Source organism: Sebastes umbrosus, chromosome 5 (assembly GCF_015220745.1).
Source record: "Sebastes umbrosus isolate fSebUmb1 chromosome 5, fSebUmb1.pri, whole genome shotgun sequence".
Lineage (NCBI taxonomy): Eukaryota > Metazoa > Chordata > Actinopteri > Perciformes > Sebastidae > Sebastes > Sebastes umbrosus.
The window spans coordinates 26,125,142-26,151,783 of record NC_051273.1 but is presented as its reverse complement, the minus strand read 5'-3'; the positions used below and the strand labels follow the sequence as shown (position 1 = coordinate 26,151,783).

At 42.3% G+C, this 26,642-nt stretch overlaps 1 protein-coding gene across 1 annotated transcript; it reads right to left on the bottom strand.

The window, feature by feature from the left end:
- Positions 1–674: 674 nt before the first annotated feature.
- Positions 675–26,426, bottom strand: ppp1r2 (protein phosphatase 1, regulatory (inhibitor) subunit 2). The gene is made up of 6 exons (XM_037770014.1): positions 26,047–26,426; positions 15,665–15,772; positions 14,439–14,522; positions 10,538–10,644; positions 8,126–8,332; positions 675–3,345 (listed from the first exon to the last, which is right to left on the bottom strand). Exons 1-6 carry the CDS (start codon positions 26,181–26,183, stop codon positions 3,326–3,328), a joined length of 663 nt encoding a protein of 220 aa, XP_037625942.1. The 5' UTR covers positions 26,184–26,426; the 3' UTR covers positions 675–3,325.
- Positions 26,427–26,642: the final 216 nt, after the last annotated feature.

The window sequence follows — 26,642 nt, the reverse complement described above, 5'->3', positions numbered from 1 at the left end:
TAGTAGTAGTAGTAGTAGTATGTATTTATGTAATTCTCATTATTATGATTATTATGAATATCATTATTTATATAATTAGTCAAATATACAGTATATATATACATATATATATACCTCATTTTCTGTTTCATGTGTATCGTATTGTGCATCATTTTGAGGTAGACTAGTAGCACTTTTATTTCTATTCATTTGTATTTAATTATTATTATTTATTATTTAAATATGTATTTATATTTATCATTTTTCTTTTACATTATTATTATTATTATTATTGTTGTTACTATTGCTTATTATTATTTGGTATTTATGTAATGTAAAAAGTTATGTTATTAATATTATTATTCATTATTATTATTAATACCTAATTTTCTGTTTCCCGCTTGCAAAAACATCTAAATGGAGATTTGTAATAGCGCATATTTTAATTTTGTTATGGTACTTCTATTATAATACAGGTATTTTGTGCGTCACTGCCAAGATAGATGATTATTTGGATAAAACTGTTAAAAATATGGATTTTTTTTTCTGCCGTTTGGGGCATGATGATCACAGACCACAGATCAAGTTCACTTACAGTAGCTTGTGATTTTCGTCAAGGAATGACAAGAAAAGGAGAAGAAAAAAAAACTAAATCAGAGCCGTGACTCTTCAGATGAAGCAGGCCACAACAGATATTAGTTCCTAACAACATCTGTTTAATGATAGGAGACAAAAACAAAACAGAATACACACAATCGGATGATTAAGGACATGCAAACTGGAATTACAAAAACGCATTGGATTTAACATCCAGGTCATTTTTGAGACAGACACTCAGTGCTTCATCAGTCTGTCATCCTCAGAAAACAAACGGGGCAGAAGTGGTGCAAAAACAAAAAGCGAGACAGTGGACACGTGAGGCAAAAAGAAACACAGTAACAGGGAGCATAGCCTGTTCATTTTACACACATGTACATAAATACATAAGAGGCACATTTGACAGGTAATAACCACCGACGTACGGGGTGATCATGTCAGTCATGTTTTGGACGATTTTTTGTCCTTTTGTCTTAAGCGAGAACATAAACAGATCATCTCAGCTTCTCTGCAATTGTCTTTTCTATCTGTTCGCAAATTCAATGAACATAACAGAAGACAAACAGCATCGTCAAAAATCTGTATTTCCAGACATATTCCTGTTTCCTCTACAGTAATGATGTGATAATTAACAGCTCGGATGTGAGCTTGTAGGTTGGTGGAAATGGCCCAAAGGAAGTTGCTTTATCATGGAGAGAAAACGCCACCAAATGCTAAACTACAAGAACAAAATAAACTGCAAAGGGACGTTTGCAGAAGTCATACTGTTGGTGTATAATGATCTTTGTTATTTCCTTAATACAGAGCTCAACACTTTCAATCACAGTGAGGAATTAAAGGGTCAGAAGAAAATTAAGAGATTACAACACAAGACATACTCAGGGTTCCTACGTGCTTTTCTCTCATTCGACTCTGTCTCGTGAAGTCATACAGTGTATGTAGCTCAGGATAATCCCCAGAAACTGACAGGAGTAGTGCCATTTAGATCACACCACCAGGAACGTTTTTTTTCTCAATATTTGTCAAATCAAACAATTTAAGACTTTCTCGTAGTAACTTTCAACACTTGTAGGAACTCCAGACATTACAAAAATCCTCCAATAAGCCTTAGTGGTTAACTCCACAGCTTTAACTAAAGTCAGTAGCATCAATAACAACTCTTTCTTTGACATTCTCAAGCTGCGTCGTACAAGACACTCAAGTAGATCAGACAACTTTAAATAAAGTGTGATGAAGCTGGGTGAGAAATCAAACACACATTAAATGATTGTACCATCTTCAAACAAATGTACTCAGTCTGGTGAAGCTCCCATGCAATGAAAAGTCAACAACACAAATCATCTAAGCGAGAGCATGATGAGCGCTGGTTTTCTTCTTTTGTCAGATCTACACAAGAGCCTGGTGCTTAAAGACGTAACTGGTTAAAGACGGGACACTGTCCTGTTTATCAGTAGCACGTGCTGTACCTCAGACGTGGGACTACAACGCCGTCCCTCCTAAAGACATACAATGTGTTAAGTGCCAATTTCATTACCTTACTGCTATGGCCAGGAAAAACACAGGGGCCATAATCCTGAAATGTTTATTACCAGCTTTTCCGTCAATCTTTTACAAATCAATTTAAATGCTGAGTTTTTACTGAAAAAAGTTTCTCTTGGTAGACAACCTATACGCCAGATTAATCAGTGGATTCAATTTAGAAAAAAAGGCCTAGAGTCTGGTTCTATGAGGTATACATGTTTTTTTTGTAATTGCCAGAACTTTAAATGAGGTTTGGTGTGGTGTTGCTCGTAAAGAGAAAACGTAAATAAGGGGGCAAAATGAGCAAAGTGCCAATATAATAATTACAATCTGTGTTGTTTTACTTGGTCTTAAGCAAAAAGCCATTCAGAAAGTGTGACACCACAGCATACATGTCAATAAATAGTATATATTGTTGGTTGTATGATGTCAAATCTGGATGTTTTTTAATAATAAAATTTAGATTATGTAGGTCATGTTGTCTTGTCCTATTAGAGGACTAATATATAGCTCCTAAATTATCATAACACTATTATGCTAATATGAATAGGTTACCTGAATTATCAGGTAAAATAAAGAACCTAACTGGTCATCATGTTGTCCAACTTTTACCACAAAAAGTACTGATGGAAAATGCAACAGAGAGGTGGGTCACAAAGCGAAACAAAAATAAAAGCCATCTGTAGAGCACCCGGTATAAGCGCTGTCGTCATGTCTCAGTTATGCCCTTAGTGAGGCCGTGGGGTTTCCCCTGGCTTCCTCCAGGGCTGACGTACTGGCTCTGTGGCCTGCAGAGGACTGTGGAGCAGCCAGACGGGAGTCCTGGTATCCAGCAGTTTGTTTTTTTACAAGGCCTTGATCCTCCTTTCGGGGTCAGAATTACATATTCTTCAGTGCTATGTCAGTCCAGAGGAGGTAGGAGGGGAAATTCTTGGCAACAGGAGAGAGGAAGAGGAGGAAGAGGGAGCAACAGTCTTTTCTTGTGTGTTGTACTGATTCTTTCTGGTGGTTAGGAACCAGAGAGTTTGAAGGTTATATTGTACAGTTCTAAGGAATAGTAGAGACAGACAGATGACCGTGAGTTTTTATTGGCTGCTGAGGTTTGTTATACGAGTGGTGAAGCGGTGTCTGCTGTAAAGGCCCAGCGTTAAAAACACAGAGCGCAGCGGCATTGTCTGTCTGGATCTGAAGCCAACACGCAGGGCCGAAGGTGGGAGAGAAGCCTCGTCTACGAGTCCAGAGAATCAGCTGGAGAACAAACGAGAGACAAAACAGGCAGGCAGATGTGAGAACAGAAAGATTAAAATGTAATATTTCCCCAATTTCTTTTTCTTCTCTCTGTACTTTGATCCTCCAGATAGAGTAGCTGGGGGAAATTTAACAAAATTCCTGATTAAAAACGGCTTGCACAAAAAAATTCGACATCTAGTTTTATATCTTTAGTACAATTAGTCTGCAGTATCAGAAAGTTAGTTTTTGCCCTCAAGTGTTTCAATCTCAAGCTACAGCTTTTCTACTTTTGATGCTTCCTCTGGGGTTCACACACTTTTTCTTGTTTGGAATTTATTTTCTTACATTAATTTTACAAAACCCAAATGACGACACGAGGCAGAGGAGGAGTTACCCGGCCCGGAGGAAGCCCGGGGCCCACGTCTGGAGCCAGGCCCAGACGGAGGGCCCGTCAGCGAGCGCCTGGTGGCCGGGCTTGCCACGGAGCCCGGCCGGGGATACCCCGAAGAAGCAACGTGGCACCCCCCTCCTCCTCTCCATCCTGTGGGCTCACCACCTGCGGGAAGAACCGCTTGGGTCGGGTGCGCTGTCACACGGGTGGCAGTGAAGGCCAGGGACCTCGACGGACTGGACCCGGGCGGCAGAGGCTGGCTCTGGGGACGTGGAACGTCACCTCTCTGTGGGGGAAGGAGCCGGAGCTTGTGCGGGAGGTGGAGCGCTATCAGTTGGATCTGGTAGGGCTTACCTCTACGCACAGCCTCGGTTCTGGAACCGTACTCTTGGATAGGGGTTGGACTCTATTCTTCTCTGGAGTTGCCCATGGTGTGAGGCGCCGGGCGGGTGTGGGGATACTCACAAATCCCCGGCTGAGTGCCGCTATGTTGGAGTTTACCCCGGTGGACGAGAGGGTCGCCTCCCTACGCCTTCGGGTTATGGGGGGGAAAACTCTGACTGTTGTTTGTGCGTATGCACCAAACAGCAGTTCGGAGTATTCGGCCTTCTTGGAGACCCTGAATGGAGTCCTGTATGGGGCTCCAGTAGGGGACTCCATAGTTCTGCTGGGAGACTTCAACGCGCACGTGGGCAACGATGGAGACACCTGGAGTGGCGTGATTGGGAGGAACGGCCTCCCTGATCTAAACCCGAGTGGTCGTTTGTTATTGGACTTCTGTGCTAGTCATGGACTGTCCATAACGAACACCATGTTCGAACATAAGGATGCTCATAAGTGTACGTGGTACCAGAGCACCCTAGGCCGAAGGTCGATGATCGATTTTGTAATCGTATCGTCTGATCTGAGGCCGCATGTTTTGGACACTCGGGTGAAGAGAGGGGCGGAGCTGTCAACTGATCACCATCTGGTGGTGAGTTGGGTCAGAGGGTGGGGGAAGACTCTGGACAGACCTGGTAAGCCCAAACACGTAGTGAGGGTGAACTGGGAACGTCTGGAGGAGGCCCCTGTCCGAGAGATCTTCAACTCACACCTCCGGCGGAGCTTTTCTGGCATCCCTGTGGAGGTTGGGGGCATTGAACCCGAGTGGGCGATGTTCAAAGCTTCCATTGCTGAAGCTGCGGCGGTGAGCTGTGGTTTTAAGGTCTTAGGTGCCTCAAGGGGCGGCAACCCTCGAACACCGTGGTGGACACCGGTGGTCAGGGAAGCCGTCCGACTGAAGAAGGAGGCCTTCCGGGATATGTTATCTCGGAGGTCTCCGGAGGCAGTTGCAGGGTACCGACGGGCCCGAAGAGCAGCAGCCACTGCCGTGACGGAGGCAAAGCAGCGGGTGTGGGAGGAGTTCGGAGCAGCCATGGAGAAGGACTTTCGGTCGGCACCAAAGTGCTTCTGGAAAACCATCCGGCACCTCAGGAGGGGGAAACGGGGAACCATCCAAGCTGTGTACAGTAAGGATGGGACACTGTTGACCTCAACTGAGGAGGTAATCGGGCAGTGGAAGGAGCACTTTGAGGAACTTCTGAATCCGACCAATACGCCCTCTATGGTAGAGGCAGAGCTAGAAGCTGATGGGGGACCATCATCAATTACCCTGGTGGAAGTCACTGAGGTAGTCAAACAACTCCACAGTGGCAAAGCCCCGGGGATTGATGAGATCCGCCCAGAAATGCTGAAGGCTCTGGGTGGGGAGGGGCTGTCTTGGATGACACGTCTCTTCAACACCGCGTGGAAGTCGGTGACAGTGCCTAAGGAGTGGCAGACCGGGGTGGTGGTTCCCCTTTTCAAAAAGGGGGACCAGAGAGTGTGTGCCAATTACAGGGGTATCACACTGCTCAGCCTCCCTGGTAAAGTCTACTCCAAGGTGCTGGAAAGGAGGGATCGGCCGATAGTAGAACCTCAGATCGAAGAGGAACAATGCGGATTCCGTCCTGGCCGTGGAACAACGGACCAGCTCTTCACTCTCGCAAGGATCCTGGAGGGGGCCTGGGAGTATGCCCATCCAGTCTACATGTGTTTTGTGGACTTGGAGAAGGCATATGACCGGGTCCCCCGGGAGATACTGTGGGGGGTGCTGCGGGAGTATGGGGTGAGGGGGGCACTTCTCAGGGCCATCCAATCCCTGTACGCCCAAAGCGAGAGCTGTGTTCGGATCCTCGGCAGTAAGTCGGACTCGTTTCCGGTGGGGGTTGGCCTCCGCCAGGGCTGCGCTTTGTCACCAATCCTGTTCGTGATATTCATGGACAGGATATCGAGGCGTAGTCGGGGGGAGGAGGGTTTGCAGTTCGGTGTGCTGAGGATCACATCGCTGCTTTTTGCAGATGATGTGGTCCTGTTGGCATCATCGGTCTGCGACCTCCAGCACTCACTGGATCAGTTCGCAGCCGAGTGTGACGCAGTCGGGATGAGAATCGGCACCTCTAAATCTGAGGCCATGGTTCTCAGCAGGAAACCGATGGATTGCCTACTCCGGGTAGGGAATGAGTCCTTACCCCAAGTGAAGGAGTTTAAGTATCTCGGGGTCTTGTTCGCGAGTGAGGGGACGATGGAACGTGAGATTGGTCGGAGAATCGGAGCAGCAGGGGCGGTATTGCATTCGCTTTACCGCACCGTTGTCACGAAAAGAGAGCTGAGCCGGAAGGCAAAGCTCTCGATCTACCATTCAATCTTCGTTCCTACTCTCACCTATGGTCATGAGGGTTGGGTCATGACCGAAAGAACGAGGTCGCGGGTGCAAGCGGCCGAAATGGGTTTCCTCAGGAGGGTGGCTGGCGTCTCCCTTAGAGATAGGGTAAGAAGCTCAGTCATCCGTGAGGGACTCGGAGTAGAGTCCTTGCTCCTTTGCGTCGAAAGGAGCCAGTTGAGGTGGTTCGGGCATCTAGCACGGATGCCTCCTGGGCGCCTCCCTTGGGAGGTGTTCCAGGCACGACCAGCTGGGAGGAGACCACGGGGAAGACCCAGGACTAGGTGGAGAGATTATATCTCTACTCTGGCCTGGGAACGCCTCGGGATCCCCCAGTCAGAGCTGGTTAATGTGGCCCGGGAAAGGGAAGTTTGGGGTCCCCTGCTGGAGCTGTTGCCCCCGCGACCCGATCCCGGATAAGCGGTTGAAGATGGATGGATAATTTTACAGACTGAAAACTCAGAAGTGGGGTTGTATGAGGTACTTATCCATAGTCAGTGTATTACCTACAGTAGATGACGGTCGGCACGACCCCAGTTTGGAGAAGCAAACAGGAGTTACCGCATGGAAGCAAAGCAATGTACTGCTGTGGACGGGGCTGGCAGCAAAACATATTTTAGCCACCCAAAAGAAGGCCCACCTAAAAATATCGACATCATTAAACGTGTACGGTTTACTTTGCCGTCAGACAGCCCTTTCCGACAAGGAACCGAAGCCGTTGTATCCATCTATGCTCTCGCCAAAGCCACCAGACTCCATTGGAAAAAACTGTAATTTTACCTCGCAGAGCACGGGGGTTGCTGGTCTACCGCTGCCTCGATCGGTTAGTTCGTTTGTGCTATTGTGACTTTGTGAATCGGAACTAACCAAAATCACCCAAAAACACAAACAAACTAACCGATCAAGACAGCGGTAGACCAGCAACTCCTGTGTTCTGCAAGGCAAAATCAACGATTTTTTTTTCTTCTCAATGGAGTCTGGTGACTTTGGCGAGAGCATGGAAAACAGCTTCAGTTCCCCATCAGAAACATAGACTGTATAGCTGTCTGACGGCAAGGTAAACTGACGAAAATATTCTAAATATAGCATACACTTAAACTGATAAAACATTTTTTAGGTGGGCCTCTCTTTTAGGTGGTCTGTAGGTAATACACTGACTATGGATAAGTACCTCATACAACCCCACTTCAAAACACCTGAACTATTCCTTTAAGTTCCACAAAGTATATAATAATTACCTGAAGAGTTATTAGGCTTACAGAAGCCAGTCTAAATCTATTTTTTTTTTTGTCATGAAATATGCGTAGTCATGCCTAAAACAGGTTTGCTAGATTGGCATCAGGGCAGATCAAACTGAGTATGTGATAAATAAAGACAAATCCTTTATCCTGACCCGTTGTGCTCAGTGGAAGCTCCTCCTAATGCAGCTTTGTGAGTAACTGAACCACAGGGCGGCACAAACAAACAGCAGCCAGCTGTTTAATCTAATGACATCCACACTGACAGCGTGCATCAGTGCGTAAAACCACTATTTCTGAACCTCTTCACCTCAGCTAGATTTTGCAAGGTGTGCTACACCGCTACGCCTCTTTAGCCATACTGAAAAACTATTGGACTGGAAATGATTCATCCGGATGTGCACAGTAACGCAGTCTGCCTCTCCTTACCTTCCTGTGGCGGGTCAACACTGATCTCCTCCGTCTCCTCCGTCTCCTCCGCCTCCTCCGTCTCCTCCTTCACCTCTTCGTCCCTCATCTCTTCATCTGCGTCCTCGTCTTCTTCTAGCTCGCTGGCAATGAGCTGTCGGGCCAGCTTGATGTTCAGGCCCTCGTTGTAGTGCATCTTCCTCATCATCTGAAAATGCGACTTTTTGGCTGCAGAGGAAGATACATTTGAAATCGTTTTAATTTGCCAAAAGCAATGGTTACATGCAGAATTTAGGGCGGTTAATTATACTACTATTATGACTCTACTGATAAAAACAATGGTTCAACTTTTTCATCATTACTAACAGACTTTTCCACATTCACACACATGAAAAGTTGCTCCTGAGTCTCTATTGTTTGTTACAAAGTTACTTTAAAAAAGGGGTCAGACTCCAAATGGGACACAGCGAGGCAACTGATGAGGTTTATTTTAGTAAACAATGACTTTCAAGCGTTTGCTGCTGTGATGGATGGTAACTGCACTAAAATAAGGTAAATGGAGGGTGTGATAGACTTTATGCGGGGCTAAGAAAGGCGATGCTGGGCTCTGTGTTTACTAGTAAGTGATGTCCCACTGACATATTTAATGACAGGTGGAGATGCAACGTAAACAGTGAAGGTTGGAATGAGGTCTATTCAAGCAGCAATAAAGTTTTAATTTGAAAATGAGAGGTTCTTTTCATCCTGGCGCTGTCGGGCAGCTCTTATGGCAGAAGTCTAACACAAACAATGGTCTCTATGCAAAAATTAGCAGCTCTGAAATAAATTACAAGTATTTACTATTCTCATTTGCTGAAGTTAATACAGTGTTAAATTACTTTGTATATTAACTCTTCAAAAAGACATATGACTACACACAAAAACTTTTAAAAGTCAAACTATATCAATTTATTTTGTTAGTTTATGGATGTTTAAAGGGCACCATAGTGCTAATTGAGGTCTAAAACTTGACAGGAAACCTTTAACTTTAACAAGTGCTATTTCTAAAAGACTTTTTAAAAAAAATATGTATACGAGACTAGCTATATTGGCTGCACGCAGACACAAGTATGTCTTGTATTTTGTGTTGACCTCACAAAAGGACTAAACATGAGGAAATATTTTATATAAATTTCTTCCATTCCTACATTCTCTTCAACCTGAATCAGCACCTGCAGCTCTAAAACTGATGTTAAAACGTTCCTATAGGTGGCACAAGTTGGCACGTCTAGAACTGGGTGTCAAAAAGTGCTGACGCTGCAGCTCTGCGGTTGGATTATATCGACCGGATTTGCAGTTTCCAGACTGTTCTCTCGCTTTTAACCTGCATAGTTCAGATAGAAATGTGAAACAACAAGCAGGCATGCAAACCTGTTCAAATTCTACAGCGCATGTGTGTGTCTGTGCTTTGCAGCTCAACTCACATCTCTATATCTGAGAGGGAGTTGTGTGTGTGCACATAGAAGGTCAGAGAACGGTCAAAAGCATACTGACACAGTGTGTATGTATGGATGTGTGTGTGTATGTATGTGTGTCTGTCTGTCTTGAAAGAGCACACATAAAACTGGAGCCCTTTCCAAAACCGATCCGTCTCCACCAGCAATTCACTCTGAACTTAGTCACCCTCACCGCTACAGAGGACACTTAGTTTATATTAAGGTGAACTGGATAACATGATAATATTACACTGAGACTTGATAAATGAAGGCACTAGCAGGTGTAGATGTGAACTAGGCCTGCTCGATTATGGCAAAAATCATAATCACGATTATTGTGGTCAATAATGAGATCACGATTATTTTGACACGATGACTCATTGACTTTTGAAACATCATGCATTTAGAAAGAACATTTTGTAGGCTACATTTTAAAGTTAAATGATCAGTCTGGTGCACTTTGAGAGCCAATTGAGAGGCTAGATCTATGAAGAACTTTGTGCTCTAGTAAACAATTTAATCATAAACACATACAGATGTGAATGGTGATGACACGGCGAAAAAGTCACATCCACAAAGCGTGGTTAATGAGACGGGGTGGGTTGCCAACATTGCTGCAATGATAATAGTCGCGCCAGAAGCAGGGAGCTCTGTACCCCCCCGCAGGGAGAGAGGGCACAGCGAGCACTAAGCGCAGAGGTCCGGGCGAGGGGTGCTATAAAGCGCCACCTTCACGGCACACCAGCATGGGGCGAAAGTGCACCGCTGTAAAGGAAAGGTGTGCGCTGGATTTATAACATAACTCAAAACCAGAGTGTGTAACTGCGAAATGGAATAATCATTTTATGATGATTATTTTCATAAATGTTGGAAACTAAAATTATAACAGAAAAAAATTGAAATTCGATTAATTGTACAGCCAAACTGTGAACAATTGGAAAGGAATATCCATGTTTACCTTGTTCTTCAGGAGTCAGCTCCTCTTCCTCCTCCTCGCTGCTCTCTTCCTCTTCTTCTTCTTCTTCCTTCATGAAGCGAGGCTCAGCGCCCTCTGCTGCCACCAGTCTTGAAAAGAAGATCAAAAACAGACAAGAAATAAGTTAATAAGAAATGTCAATGAACTGCCTCTTTACAGTATTTCCACTCCCAGTTTGCTCTGTTGTGTTTTGACCACATTAAATGACCAATTAGAAACAGGAGATCATCAATTGCTCCTCCTAAGGTCGTTGTGAAAGAGACTTCTGAGAAGGCGTTCTATGGAGGGACACAGACATGGGAGGAAGGCAGATGGAGAGATGTTAGGCGAGGGGGAGGAGAGAGTAGGCATAGTGAGAGGGAAGAGATACGAGCGTGTGTGAGTACTCAAGCATGAGACAAAAATAACAAGAGTTACTATCTCCATCTCTAACACTCACAAAGAGCTTTAACAGCAGAGGACAAACTGAATAAAGGTTTACGGCTCAGCGGATGGTAGTGAATCGGTGAAACTGCCCCGGGGAAGCTCCCATTTACTGTACTACTACTACTGTTCTCCAACCAACTGGCCTGATTCACCCACATGGAAGACAATTTCCTTACAGTTTCAAAACGCACCCGTAATGGTATCGGATATCCAAAGCGGATATAAAAGACAGACGGGAAGAAAGATAGAAAGTGTAAGTGATGCAGTGAATTAGAGAAAAGCATAGTTGGCTAGAGAGAGTGGAGAGTGGATGTTAGAGAGATGAAACAACAAGAGGACGAAGGAAAAGAGCAGCCGTTGTACTATCTGGAGGGTTTAGAGTAAAACAATGGAAGGCACTCCGTGTGGAAGTAAACAAAGGCGGCTAATTGACTTGCAAGCCTGGAGCTAATCACTAACCTCTCTGTGGTGCACACACTCAAACTAGCTCATCCCATCCCTGCATTGATGCATTTACGTAAGCGTGATGGCCCACAGCGTATACACTTCTCAAGCTCCCATTACCATCCAGAAGACGGCTCTGAGTGGCAGATATATGTTTCTTAACACAGAAAGACTTTTCAGGGTGAAGATGCCACCCAGAGACAATAAAGACGTTATCCGCCCTCCTAGTTACTATGTGATTAAAGAGCCGACCTATTATGCTCATTTTCATGTGCATACTTGTATTTTGGGTTTCTACTAGAACATGTTTACCTGCTTTAATGTACAAAAACGCTTTGTTTTTGTCATACCGACAGTGCTGCAGCACCTCTTTTCACCTTGTGTCTGCTCTGATTGGTCAGCTGGCCCACTCTGTTGTGATTGGTTAACCAAACCAAACTCTTCCGACTAGGCTCCAGCTCCACCCTAACTAGCTTTGTTTGAGGGCATGCCAAACTAGCTTCTAGGCAGCTATTATACAAATGTGTTACTTGGTGACATCACCACATTACAGAGGAAAAGGTGGGACTTCAAGCAAGGCGTTTCAGGCAGTTCAGGAGCAGTGTTTCTGCGGGGGAGAGCAACTCCCTTTGGCGTGGACTTTGGGCTTTGTAACTTTGCAGACATTTTACATGCACAAAAAACTATATAACACACTAAAGAAAAGGGAAAAAGCACAGAAGCATTATAGGTCCTCTTTAACTTTTTTGATGAAACCTCTGTCCTTTAATATTTCCTGTTTCCGTGAATTGCTTTTAAAAACTCCTAAGAGATGACGTGTTAAGTTTCTGTATCCAATTTAGTTTCATGCATATAGTGAGATTTTCAGTTTGAAAACACACTACAATTTCTAAAGACGAGAAGAGGCAATGCACAAGTGTGTTACTTCTATTTTCACTGTGTTGTGGCTCCGACGCTTTGCACTCTCCACAAGTGTTAGTAAAACTGTGATGATGATTTTTTTTAATGGATTTTTTCCCCCCAAGATAATAAAGTAAATAGCCTATATTCAAAACATTAGTTTGCACAGTGTAATGTATATTCTCTGTCAGCTTTTGACTAATACTACATCACTATCATGCACCGTGGGGAAAAACTCTATCACGCACAATTGGCTATTTTTCTAGAGCTGTTGAGCAGCATGTCTTTAGTACTAATATCCAGTGTGATTCAGAGCTATTCCTCACATTGCATGACTTTTTCCCCCCTGAAATTCAAGGCTGATGGGAAACACCCTTAAATCCATTGTTTGTTGACCAGCTACTGTTGCTGCGAGTAAAAATGGAGGAAGCATTTCCATGGAAACATAGCGTGCTGCTAACCTCCACAGAGTAACATTGGTTGGTTCATGTCTGTGTAGTTTATAATTTATGTTATAATGTTTGTGCGTATGTTATGGACAACACATAATAGATATGTTTTTTTTCCACGTGTCTTAGTTAGAACAAACTAGAAATAAATACACTATCATATTAGGACATGTCAGTGAAACGACCTGCTGTCTGAGCAATCTGAGGACACGCCACATTTCATGTAGTTTGGGGTCGACTGCTGACCTTTACCAAGGTTCTCTCAGCCTGATGCTCTTTCAGTGGAAAAAAGAAGAAGTTTGTCAAGATGCATTTAGTAAACCCAGCCTGGAGCACTGTCAAAGGCAGCAGTGCAGTCTGGGAGTGAGTGAGTGAGTGTGTGTGTGTGTGCGTGTACGTGTACATGGCACAACTTTCTGCCTGGGCAACTCTGTCCGGGAGGCTGCAGCTGAGCAGCTGCTCTATTACACCACCACTAACCGGGAGGTTACACCTACCTTCATCCCACTGCTGCCATTGGGAAATGAAGGAGGTATTAGGTAAGAAAATTAAGGTCTAGGGATAAATTGATTCATATTTCCAGGGAAAGACAACTGACATGTTTCTTTCAACGAGCAGTTCAGTTCAGTTCCTTACACATTAGAACAATTATTTTGCGTTTTCGTTAGCAAACATTGTGGATGGTACCAATAGAACCACCATTTTTGATACCACCTCAGTCGAGGTTCCAGGCGAGCTGAGCCGATACTAGGAGGTGGAGTTAAAATACTGCAGACCACTGATTGGTCAGAGAGAATCATCACTAGCATGACATGGGACATCCTGCACAAACTCGACGTTTTTGAATTTCCAATCTGCCGTCAATAGTGATCGCAATTTTGAATTCATTCGACCCAGATTTAAAAAAAGAAATGGCAGCTCGTAAAATTACACTGGACACACTAGGTACACTACGCTGGACACACTACGTACATTATGCCGGACACACTACGTACACTACGACATACAATTGAAGAAGTGCAAATCTTCTGTTTGGTTGCAGTTGAAATGAATCGGCGAGTGTCCCGTTGAAGATGATGTCATGGCAGTTTCACACACCGTCGCTACGGCGATCAGTTGAGAATCCCGCCTACACTAAGGGTGTACTAACTGCAGTGGAAACACGGCATAGAGAAAAGGACCTGGTACCAAAAGTGAGTCGAGTCGAGCAGAGCCGTACCATGCAGTGGAAACACGGCTTTTGTTTCTACAACGATAGTATTGCAACGTCTTTGGCACTGCAGTCTTTTAATGTGTCGTCCAAAACGTTTCTTTGTAGTGCTGCAGTAAAGTGGTCACTGGTGTCTTAAAGACGTAAGAGGCTGTATAGTAAATAAACTCTTATCAGTTATTGTTTGAGGACAAGGACATTGGTGAATGTGTTCACATGTGGCGTATCTGGGCAACACTCTGGGCACGAATGATTTTTCCTCCTTTTCCAGGTTACAGTTCTACTTCACTAAAAATCTAAAAAGCTCCGCACTGCACCAGCAACTACAGAAAAATTAAAAATTAAAGGCAGCAGAGCTGTCACAGGGGCCAACTTCATTATCTTTCCTTTCATTGCTTGCTTTCTCCCCTTTCTACCTCTGTACTTGGTTTGTGCTTCCATTCATATCTCTTACTTCGACGCCAGGTCATCAGCTGCGAGTCCACTGTGGCCGTCCGAGTCACTCAGCGCCCCTTCATCATCGTCGTCCCCCAGCATCCTGAAAGAGAGAAATTAACTGAATGAAGATAAGCCGAAAATGAGACGAGGGAGGGAGGATTGAGAAGGAAATGAAACGCAGACACAAACAGAAGCAGATAACCAAACAGACGGGCTGATAGAGGAGATAAAGGGTCGAGAGGAAGGAGAGCACGGAGGGAAATATAGACAGGAAATAGGACCACGAGGAGAGAAAGAGTAAAGGTCCGTGACGAGGGTGACCTTCCCTGCAGCACCCTGGCATATTGGATTACAAACCTGCTGAGACACGCACCAACGCAATTCTCCTACACTGGCACTGGTTAGAGCTCTAAATTGACTACATGGTAATTTTAAGGGTAGGGAAGGATATACAATTTTTTTCATGTCTTCAGATAGCTTATTATTTCAAATATAACATTTCAAATATTTTCAAAAATATCAAATTCCGGATAGAGCAAAAATAAATGTGTGTTCTGAGTTTGTTACACCACAGAAAAATGTGTAATTAACCACCCAGCCAAATTTGAATGATTAAAAAAAAGGCAAGTTTATCAAATTAGGTTTCAAAATCATGAAAAAATAAGCAGTATCCTCTGCTCTGAAACGCTGGGAGCGTGTCCGCTGAAGGCTCTGAAAACCACGGGTGAGGGTTGATTACATTAGACTGGCAATCTCACAATGCTGTGCGCTACTTTTGTAGAATGTTAACGCGCATGCTCTATGGGCAGAGCATCAGAGAGCACCAGAGACTTTCGCCAGCCGAGCCGGCAACTTGAATGGGGATACAATAATTCAATAGAGCGGTTCTTCAAGACTTTCCAAATGTTATCGGACCGAAATGATCAAATTCTGATAGCGAAATAAGTAATTTTACGGGGGGTTGTGACGCTCAAAACAATTTACTCGCCGTTTTACAGACGCAACAGTAGCGACGAAGTAGGCTACGGCGGAGCCTATGACGTAAGCACGGTTTTAAGTAACTTGGTTGTGATTGGCCAGTGAGCCCAGTCCTGGAACATGCATGCAGCACATTCTCATGTGCATCCCGAATGACAGGCACACAAGAGGGTCGGTCAGAGATCTCTGATTTTACTTTACCCGGACTTTAAGGATCAACTGAATCAAATTTTACCAATAGACACAGACAAAGAAGGCTCTGACCTGTTGTAAGGTGTGCTGGGTTCATCTATCTTCATCAGGCCATAGTCTTTGTCAGCCGGATGGTACGTGGCCAGGATGTTCATCTCATCCCATTTTTGGGATTTCTTCCTGTAAAAGGATCAAAGAAAACACAGTGAGAAGAAAATGAGGATTAAAAGGACTGTCAGTCCATTTGGACCACTGTGCACCAGCTGCCCACCCACAGATTCCTGCAGGGAGAAGAGCGAGCAGATTGAATGTAGGACTGAAAGTGCCCCACTTTTCACACAGACTGCATATTTTGGGAACACAGACGTAAAAGCCCGGAAATGTCATCGGCACCAATTTGGTTTCTCTCGGCGACTCTCAGGAGGTGCATTGGTATTTGCTTTTGCGTCAGGGTAATCCATCACGGATGTGAATAAGGGTCTGAGTGAGCGCTAAGGCTGATCAGCTGTGAGGGAATAAGGTCAAAAGTCAAACAACAGTCTCGTTTGAGACAATTGCTTTTTCGAGAGTTGATTTTTGTTCCACCTCTCTGAAATACACCTGTTCCTAAATCCACCCAAATGTTTCCGTTCTCAACTGGGGAATAAGGCCGTCACCTCTGCATGCTCCGCCTGGGCTTTTTTGTTCACAATTACTCTAATCCTTGCTGCCCTTTCAAATCCTTTGAGGAAATGAACAGAAACAAAGACTAAATCAGCACAGAATGGGAAAATTTTGCTCGAGAGGATAACGAGAGAACACCTGCCATTATAGATCAGGAGAGAGAAGCGGAAACATTTGTTTGAATCTTGCAGTAAAAATACATCATTCCACTGCCAATGTTTTCAGATTACTGTAGGCTTGTGCAGTTTTCATTGTCTCATTAGCACAATATTTACTTCATTTTTCACACGTTTTTAGCCTTTTAATTTCCAAACAAACCTAAAGCTATAAATCCAGGGGCTTTTGGGATTTATATGTGGCCTAGGTTATACCATCTCTACTTCTTCATAGCCTTTCCTGCAAAGACACTGTACATAAATCCTGACCTTGTTCATGGAACAAAAGGTCAGGTATCATGGGAGACAGGCAGGGGGTGGGAAACGAGAGAGAGAGGCTAAATGGACTGCCTGCTGCTACAAGCCTGCAGAGCTCCCCTACGCCTCTCACTCAAAAACAGACCTGAGCCACACAGACTTTGCAAACAAACCACATCATTCTCTCTGTCCCAAAGCACTAAAGAAGTCCTCCTAACGTCCCCCAAGACAAGCTGCAAATTAAAGGAAGTATAAGGAATCAATTTTCATATTATTTCCTGTTAATGTCCTACATGGCAAACCCTGAGTCTCTGGCACTTCCTACAGTTACAGAAATCCACTGAAATAAACTTCTTATGCAGGTAAAAATGAGTGTTACGGCCTGCACCACTTCAACACCTGCAGCAAACAGTGACACGCACACACAAGTACATACGGAGGAAGTCAATCAATTTGGTTGTGGATGCCGAGCCAAGTCGACTTCCCTGGATGCTACATCGACTCTAATTCTCAGAGGTTAGCTTTAGATGTTCTTAATGAGCTTGCATGTGTCGCACTGGCAGTCCAAGAGCAGCGCACTCTTCCATCACATGTACAGATAATATGCCAGCATTAAATAGGAATTCAGCCTTGATAGTGAAGATGAGGAGTGTGACATATAGGAAGTCCATTCCAGTTTATGGAGAGAAGTCTTTTTTTAAAGGTCAACTCAACTAAATTGTTGATTTATTTTCATTTCTATTAGAATGTTTTACAATTATGTCTGCTTATGATATGGTAAAAAGCTTGTTTCTACCTGCAAATTACGTGCTAAATAGTAAATACAGCCTGAGCAATTCCATTTTATTCTTGCTAATTCCCTGGAATTTTGCAACCCCAGTTAAGACCAACATCTGAAAAAGGGAAATGGGTTTGGTTACCAAATAATTCAGTTGAGTTTAAAAGGGTTTTGGCCCGGACTCAAGCACATTAGCTGATACGAACTGGTGCAGCAATGAGCTGCTGGCCTGCTTATTAGCAGCAAGGTGGCCTAGTGGTTTGAGAAACCACTCTGTAAACAGACAGCAAATAGGCCAGTGTTGTTCATCCTGATAAAATGCCCTTGACCAACATACTGCACACTCATTCTGTAAACTTACTGTAGCTACCTTGTTGGGTGGGTTTGTGTAACTGGAGCACCCAAAGAGAGTGCATACTACTGCAATTACTACATACAGCAATACAGTTTTTGTCTGAGTCTGGATCCAGAGAACCCAAAGAATATATAATATAATTAATAGGGTTTTGTTCAGGGATGATTTCATATCCTGCTACTTGGAAAACAAGGCAGGAAAAATAATCTGTTTGGCAGAGGTAACAAAGTTGCCTCAAGACTCAAATAAAAAATGAAAAAAAACACTATTTGACAATGAGTTTCTTCAACATTTTCTAAAGCAAGTTCTGATCTGAGAAATAAACAGCACTCCAGAAACTTTCCCAGGAAAGGGCTCTGAGTAACATCTGGGAGAGTGTGTGTTACGGTGTTAGTGTGCTTTACTCTAGAGTTTGTGGTTACACAACGAATCTCAGAAGCAGCCAATCATGTTCTACTTCCACCAGACCGGTATTGCCCTTAAATCCACTCACTCATTCAGAGCAAATCATCACAAACACTATAATGCATGCAACGATGATGCACCTGCCACTGCAAGAGGGAAAAAAACAACTACTAGCACACACTAAATATAGCCTGGAGCTGTATCTCTTATGTGATGATGACTATCTCTCGAGGGTGGTCAATAGCTGGCGACAAAACACTTCAGGAGAACTCATTAAATAGAGTGAGTCATCACTGAGAGCTGAGCTGTACTATCAGGTAGCATAGCCAGAGAGAGTAGTGAGGAAAGGTCCAGCCCTGTGCTCTCCACTCCTGCCTGAACCCACCAACAGTAACAGTAGCACAGTGGGACAGTGGCTGGCCGAAATGCACAGAATATACTCCTTCCATGTACTGTGTGAAGCCAAAAGTAGCATGGAACGAAATTAGTGCCAGTCACGGGGGAACTGCTCATTAATTTTACCCGTGTCCCTTTCCCAGCCAAACACACAAGCATCATCTGAATTATTGTCATGACCTGAAAACTTGGGCTGTCAATCAATTAAAATATTTAATTAAGATTAATCGCATGATTGTCCAAGATTAATTGCGATTATTGCTGAATTAATCGTACATTTTTTATCTGTTCAAATGTAACTTAAAAGGGAGATTTTTCAAGTATTCAATACTGTTATCAACTTGGGAGTGGGCAAATATGCTGCTTTATGCAAATGTGTGTATATATTTATTATTGGAAATCAATTAACAACAGAAAACAATGACAAATATTGTCCAGAAACCCTCACAGGTACTACATTTAGCATAAAAAATATGCTCAAATCATAATATGGCAAACTGCAGCCCAACAGGCAACAACAGCTGTCAGTGTGTTGACCTGACTATGACTTGCCCCAAACTGCATGTGTTCATCATAAAGTGGACATGTCTGTCAAGGGGAGACTCGTGGGTACCCATAGAACCCATTTTCATTCACATATCTTGAGGTCAGAGGTCAAGGGACCCCTTTGAAAACGGCCATGACAGTTTTTCTTCGCCAAAATTGAGCTTAAGTTTAGAGCGTTATTTCCTCCTTTGCGACAAGCTAGTATGACATGGTTGGTACCAATGGATTTCTTAGGTCTTCCGCTAAAGCTTACAAATCACATGTTGCCTTAATGCTTTAAAGAAATTAGTGGCGTTAAATTGAATTTGCGTTAACGGTTATCACATTAACTTTGACAGCCCTAACTAAAACATTAACTTTGGTTATTGTCTGATAATTTGACAATGTTTTCTCAGAGCTCCAAAGAGTAACTCTTTTTTTGTTTTGTTCTTTGGCCTGCTTGTCCAGTAATAAAAACTAACCTAAATTTCGGTATGAAAATTATTTTTTTGGAGAATTTCTGCATTTTCCTTCAGTTTTTGGTACACTCAACACAAGTGCAAATCGCTGCTCTTTTGGCTTCTTCCTCCGGCAGCAGTAGCTAGTAGTAGATTTAGGACTAAGCCCCTCTGTCATCTGTCCAGACTTTAGAATGTGCATCAGCGGAAAAGCAGAGTAATGAGGTGGGAATGCAGCACATAGAATTCTCTGGCCACATCAGCGGCCATGGTAAGGTCATGATCTCGAAAAAAAGTAATGTCTTCCACAAAATATGTAGGGCATTTTCACTGTTATACTGACAAGTAAAATAGTGTTTGGTGAAGGGAATCTAAATCTAAACTGAAAGGATAAAATAACTGCAGCTATAAATGTTTTATTGGTGCCTTCAAATGGGGTCGTGTTTACCGTGTTCATGAGAAGAGTCCATATGAACGCCCCCCTCTTGTGGTATTCACGACCTTGTATGTGGAAAGCTCAGAGTTCACGACTTGTGACGTGTTTGTTGACGTTGTCAGAAATGGCGGAGGCCATGGAAGTTCATTTTTCAGTGCATAATAAGTTAATATATTGTCATTTTAGTCGTATATGGTTTCCTTCGTAATTTTATAATATGTCTGAGAAAAATGTTGATATTCGGCCTCATCTTTGTCCTCTGTCCTTATGCCTTTGCATTTACTGCAAATTGTTAACCTCTGTGGCTTCTGTGACGCCAGCAGTGACGTTAATATTTCCGTTGCTTAGCAGCGGTGTTCTAATGACTTAACCACTTGAACGCCAAGCATATTGTGTATACGACTTCCCATGTTGTAAGCAAGAGCTCACAAGTTTCATTTGAAGGAACCATTTAACTGCAATAATGTGATTTCCAAGATCAAATGTTGAATTTCAATGAAATTACACCCATAGGTGACATTACACTTACCCACCTCTGTACCAAGAACACAGGAGATAATAAAGAGGGAGATAATTAAGTATTTCTTTACTCAGTTTACTGCCTTGTACTAAAGTAGTTACTGCTCTGTATCATTGTAGACCAGATGTGTTCAGATTCATCAGTTCCAGACATTTCAAAACAATACAAAAACTGCACTAATTATCTGTGCCCACAGTTGGCCTCAACTGACCCTTACACAGGCGGGTAACATGTCTGACTGGTCTGACTGGTCTTTTTCAGTCCACATTATGGAAAGTCAGAGATTCACTACCTGCCAGTCAAACTGTCCATCAGACAGTCAGGATGAGGCTCACAAGACAGTGAAGGAGAGATTGAGTTTCATGGAAGCACCCATGAATTATATATGACTAGGTGTGTTAACTAGATAATGGTGGGTGATTGAAGGGATAACAAAAGTGACACTCTCTAATGGGTTAAGAAAAACAGTGGCCAAGGTTTTACAATGGCCTACAATGTTTAAGGAAATGAATTGGAGCTGCAAGAGAAATAAATAAATGGCAGCATGGTTTTGGAATTGTAATTCCTGCTAATGTTGCAGATTTTTTTTAAGAAGTTGTTGGTCTACGATTCATTATTTTAATAATAAATAATTCAGCAAATTTATATCTATGTATTCATTTGTTAAAATTTTGTTTTACAAAGTTAAGAAAGCAATGTTTAAGTCAAGACTGATGTTTCCTTACACATAAAAGAATGAACCCAGTCACTTCCACACAGAGAGGCATACAGCTTAATTAAACACTGGTATCAGATCGGGACTCGTTATCGGCTGATAACCAAAGCCCAGGTATCGGTATCGGGACTGAAAAAGTTGGATCGGTGCATTCCTAGTTTTAGTACGTATACTGGACAGGGGATAACACTGAAGGGTCATTGTTGTATTAAAAAAAAATGCTGACTCACACTGACTAGGTGTCCATAATAGGACTTATGAAGAATATCAAATTGCAGAGGAGCTACAAAAATAACTAAAAAAAAGCTAGAAATGATTAAAATACTTGTGCAAATAACAAGGCATACAGTCGTATGAGAGAGTGTGTATTTGCTTTGACAGTGGCAGCATGGCACAGCACGGTCAGCCTCTGTTCTTCTCTGTGGATTTGGTGCTTGGCTGCACACAGTATCCTTCTAGAAAAACTCTTTTTCCTCCACTTCCTCGTCACTCAGAGAGAGACTATTTTTGCACAGAGAAAGCTTGGTTCACTGTTGGGACTGGAATTCACTAATAACTCCTGTCCTTCTATGGCCTAATTTCTCACACCGCAGCTTTAACCAACCAAAGAATGGCTAGTTAACTTCCTAAGTAACTGGTAGGACATGAGGAGAATATAATCACATAGCTGGTTAATGTTTATCGATATACACCATATGCATGTTGATCTAAATGATCAGAAGCATCGTACTATAACCATATATTTTTTTCTAATGACCCCTAATTTGTACTAGATCTCATTTTTAAAAAGGGATAAAAATCTAAATATGATTCTACTGATGATACAGCCCAAGCCAACTGTTACAGTGGGCAGAATCTCCAGCTAGCATCGAAGGATTGGCAGCATTTGGCAGGTGGGTGGTGTCAATTCATCACCCTGACTGTACAGCAGACAGAATTAAATTTGTGTAAAGCCCTCTTATGTTTGTGTAGTAGACTTAATCACACTGACATATTTTAAACCCTGTTTTTTGACAACAAATAAAGCTTTCTTTTTTTGATGGTACCAGCTTGTGTACTTAAAGAAATGTTCTAAAGCAGATTGATGGAAGATGTGCTTTGTAAAGCTACAAGTTTCTACATGCTTCAGTTTCCTGAGGGCAGAGAGGAGAAGCGAGGCGGCTGTGCGAGAAGAGCACCGATGGGCTGGTGATCTGTGGCGTTATGTCTCGCTGCCACAGCCAAAGTCTCAGTGATATCGATGCATAAGAGATGGCAAGGCTCCAGAAAAAGAAACCATCTTCCAACTCTTGTCAACCTGACCCTGAGACCGAGCACCTAATAGACAACAGATCAGCTGATTTAGCAGTCCCAGGCATCGGTAGATCATTATGGAGCCTTGTCACTCCCCTAAACTGTGACACTGTTGGCATACCCCATTTTATGTCCTCTGTAATGCTCTTGACCTCTTATCTGAGGCTTCCCCATTGCCATCGAATACACTTGATATTTTAGTTGGGTGTCCTTTACTGTCGGTGGGGTGAGCCAAACTATCCTCCTGGCCAACATCAGGAAGCAATTTATGCCGAGCAAGGTCAGATGTCCTCTGCCAAAGCATCTAATAGGTGCCTGGACTAAAGGGCACAGGAGATGTGTTTAGGGAGCAGGGGATTTGAAAGCAGTTAAACTGATAATGGTGAATATTTAACAGCAGTCTTGAGGTGGTTGTAGGAGAACTAGAGCAGAGGTGGGTGTAAGAGTGTCAGATCAGAATATGGAGAAGGGCTGGTTCAACCCAGTTTGCTGCCTCTTTTGACCCAGACTAGTACTCCAGTGCCAGCTGCGCAGGCCTGTAACACAGTTGTCAGTGTCAGATATAACATCAAATGTTAGCCGCTAGAAATATAACTTGGGGTACACCCAGCTCTGCTTTGTCTACCCACTGGTTTAGACTGGTTTCAATCTCAATGACTCACGCACCTGATTCGACTGTTATCAGGCCATTAAATAGGCGTCATCAGTTACTATAAGTACCTAGATGTGGGTCATTAGGGTCTTACTACATTGTGAAGGTGAAACTTAAAAGAAAACACGTTCTAACATGTCGTTTAACTGAATGAAACGTCATGTTTTGAACACAAACAAAAAGGCTTCTTTAGGCTTAGGCACAAAAAAACAGGTTTAGGCAACAAAAGTACAACTTCTTTAGGTTTAGGCAACAAAAGTACAACTTCTTTAGCTTAAGGCAACAAAAGTACAACTTCTTTAGCTTTAGGCAACAAAACTAGAAGTTCTTTAGCTTTTGTCAAACAAAACTACAACTTCTTTAGGCTTAGGCAAAAAACAACTACAACTTCTTTAGGCTTAGGGAAAAAAAATACAACTTCTTTAGGCTTAGGCAAAAAAAACTACAACTTCTTTAGATTTAGGCAACAAAACTACAACTTCTTTAGGTTTAGGCGACAAAACTATACGTTCTTTAGCTTTAGGCGACAAAACTACAACTTCTTTAGGTTTAGGTTACCAAAAAACGGTTCATGGAAAAACATTGTGTTTTGGTTAAAATAACTAGAAACTCAAACACAACTACCTGACTTATGCTCCTGTCATAATTACTATGGTTGCTGTTGTGTTCTTTTATACCTTCTTTTGGTGATCTACCATGTAAATAGATGATAAAACCTACTAGTGGGTGTAGTAGGCCCCAATTGACCCACATCTATGGGGCTTATAGCGACTGATAACGCCTATTTAAAAGCCTGACAACAGCCTAATTGGCTGTATCACCTGTCAAAGGCTTTGAGCAATACATATTTTACCATTTTTTAATTTAAAGCTTAACAGCCACTACCTTTCAATTTGTTAGTGGCTTTTAGTTGGCCTAGATCTTGATTTACTCTAATGTAACTTGTTGCAGACAATGTACTGTTTGTTCTTACAATTCATGCCAGCAGTGTACATCTTTTTTCATATGCAGAAAACAAACATTTAGTCGGTGTTTGTTATTTCCAGAAAGACAAGACATACAAAGAGGTAAAGTTAAGCTATAGCACCAAAGTGATGATATGGTAAGCTAACATTACGTTATATGAGGACATGACATTGGGGGTGCTGCACAGACAGACTCAGGAAATCCTTTGTCCCCCGAGCCATCAAACTGTACAACAACTCTCTAGGGAGGGTGGGGGGGGACAAAAGAGGACGGACTGCAGGACAGATAATAATGCACTATACTATTTTTTAAACAGTCTCTTCTGCACTATATTCACTTTTTTTAATAGTCGTGTATCACAGCTGTTACCCTGCACTATATTCACTTTTAACATTTTTATATCTGGTATATTTTTGTTGTACTTTGTACTTTTCACTACTAACTTTTTTACTGTATTTTTACTAACATGTTTTGCACTATGGAACTGTGATGCTGGAAACTTGAATTTCCCTCAGGATCAATAAAGTTACTATTTATCTATTTATCTATCTATCTATCTATCTATCTAAATATCTATCTATCCATCTATCTAAATATCTATCTAAATATCTATCTAAATATCTATCTAAATATCTATCTAAATATCTATCTAAATATCTATCTAAATATCTATCTAAATATCTATCTAAATATCTATCTAAATACCCATTCATCTATCTATCTATCTATCTATCTAAATATCTATCTAAATATCTATCTAAATATCTATCTAAATATCTATCTAAATATCTATCTAAATACCCATTCATCTATCTATCTATCTAAATATCTATCTAAATATCTATCTAAATATCTATCTAAATATCTATCTAAATATCTATCTAAATACCCATTCATCTATCTATCTATCTATCTATCTATCTATCTATTCATCTATCCATCCATCTATCTAAATATCTATATATCTAAATATCGATCTATCTATCTAAATATCTATCTAAATATCTATCTAAATATCTATCTAAATATCTATCTAAATATCTATCTAAATATCTATCTAAATATCTATCTAAATATCTATCTAAATACCCATTCATCTATCTATCTATCTATCTATCTATCTATTCATCTATCCATCCATCTATCTAAATATCTATATATCTAAATATCGATCTATCTATCTAAATATCTATCTAAATATCTATCTAAATATCTATCTAAATATCTATCTAAATATCTATCTAAATACCCATCCATCTATCTATCTATCTATCTATCTATCTATTCATCTATTCATCTATCCATCCATCTATCCATCTATCTAAATATCTATCTATCTATCTATCTAAACAATACAGACCTTTGTTTAGGGTTGGTGTAAATTTGCCCTATTATGGTCATATGTGGCTGGGGGTTGTCATTATTATATATATATTGTTACCCATATTTTCAATGATCACTAAGTTTAGCAAGACCACCGTTAGAGTCACTCTATGTGACTCCACAGTAACGTTACAACCTCAGTAACGTTACAACCTCAGTAACGTTACAACCTCAGTAACGTTACCTGTCGTATCTGACATCACCGGCTAGCCAACAAGCTAACGTGACTCCTAACGGTAAACGTTAGCTTCTTAGTTACACATACCATCAAGATGTTATCAGGGAGGAGAGAACCCATCTCATAGTCACACAGAAAGAAACATGAACTTCCCCCACACAGACACAGTTAACACAGTTACATGAAGAGTTTAGGTGACAGTTCGCCTCTCTGACGTTAGAGCAGTAACTAACGTCAGAGAGGCTAACAAGTGTGCAGCTAGCTCTGGTTACCTAGCTACCAGCCTCACGACACACAGCGGAGCAGCAGCACACTTACTGTGGGTCATCTTCAGAGAGGACCGGGGCTGCTGGTTCAGGACTGTCTCCCGGTACCTCTTCGTCAGGCAGAGATTTGACGTTTGTAGCGCTGTTCTTGTTCTTCAGGATGCCTTTTATCGGCCGAGGAGCTGCCATTCCCTCACACAGTGACTGACTGTCAGAGTCAGACCTCCTCCTCTCTGCTCCTCTCGAACTCAACTATCTCTCTTCTACTGACTCTGTGATTACTGCCTCTCAGTTAACAAAAGACGGGATTGGTTTTAAACATGCTCCCCGTCATAACTCTTCTGTAAACTCAGGTAAACCTATAGCATGCACTGTCTGCTCAGCATGTCTAGCTGCTCCCTCCTGGTTGTTCACTGTGTGGTGTGGTGGGGCAACAGCACTACTAGCGGCTGGACACACAGTATCGCGAGATTTTGAAACGCGATTTCACACAATCAAATGCTGCATTTGTGTGCTCGTAAATTTCTAAACTGTAAAGAATGTCTGATATACTCTTATTAACAATTGCAACAACTGCAGTATTTTGGGGGTACGTATATTGTATTTCAGAAATAATGTGAATACAGGAACGCAAACACAAAAAGGAGG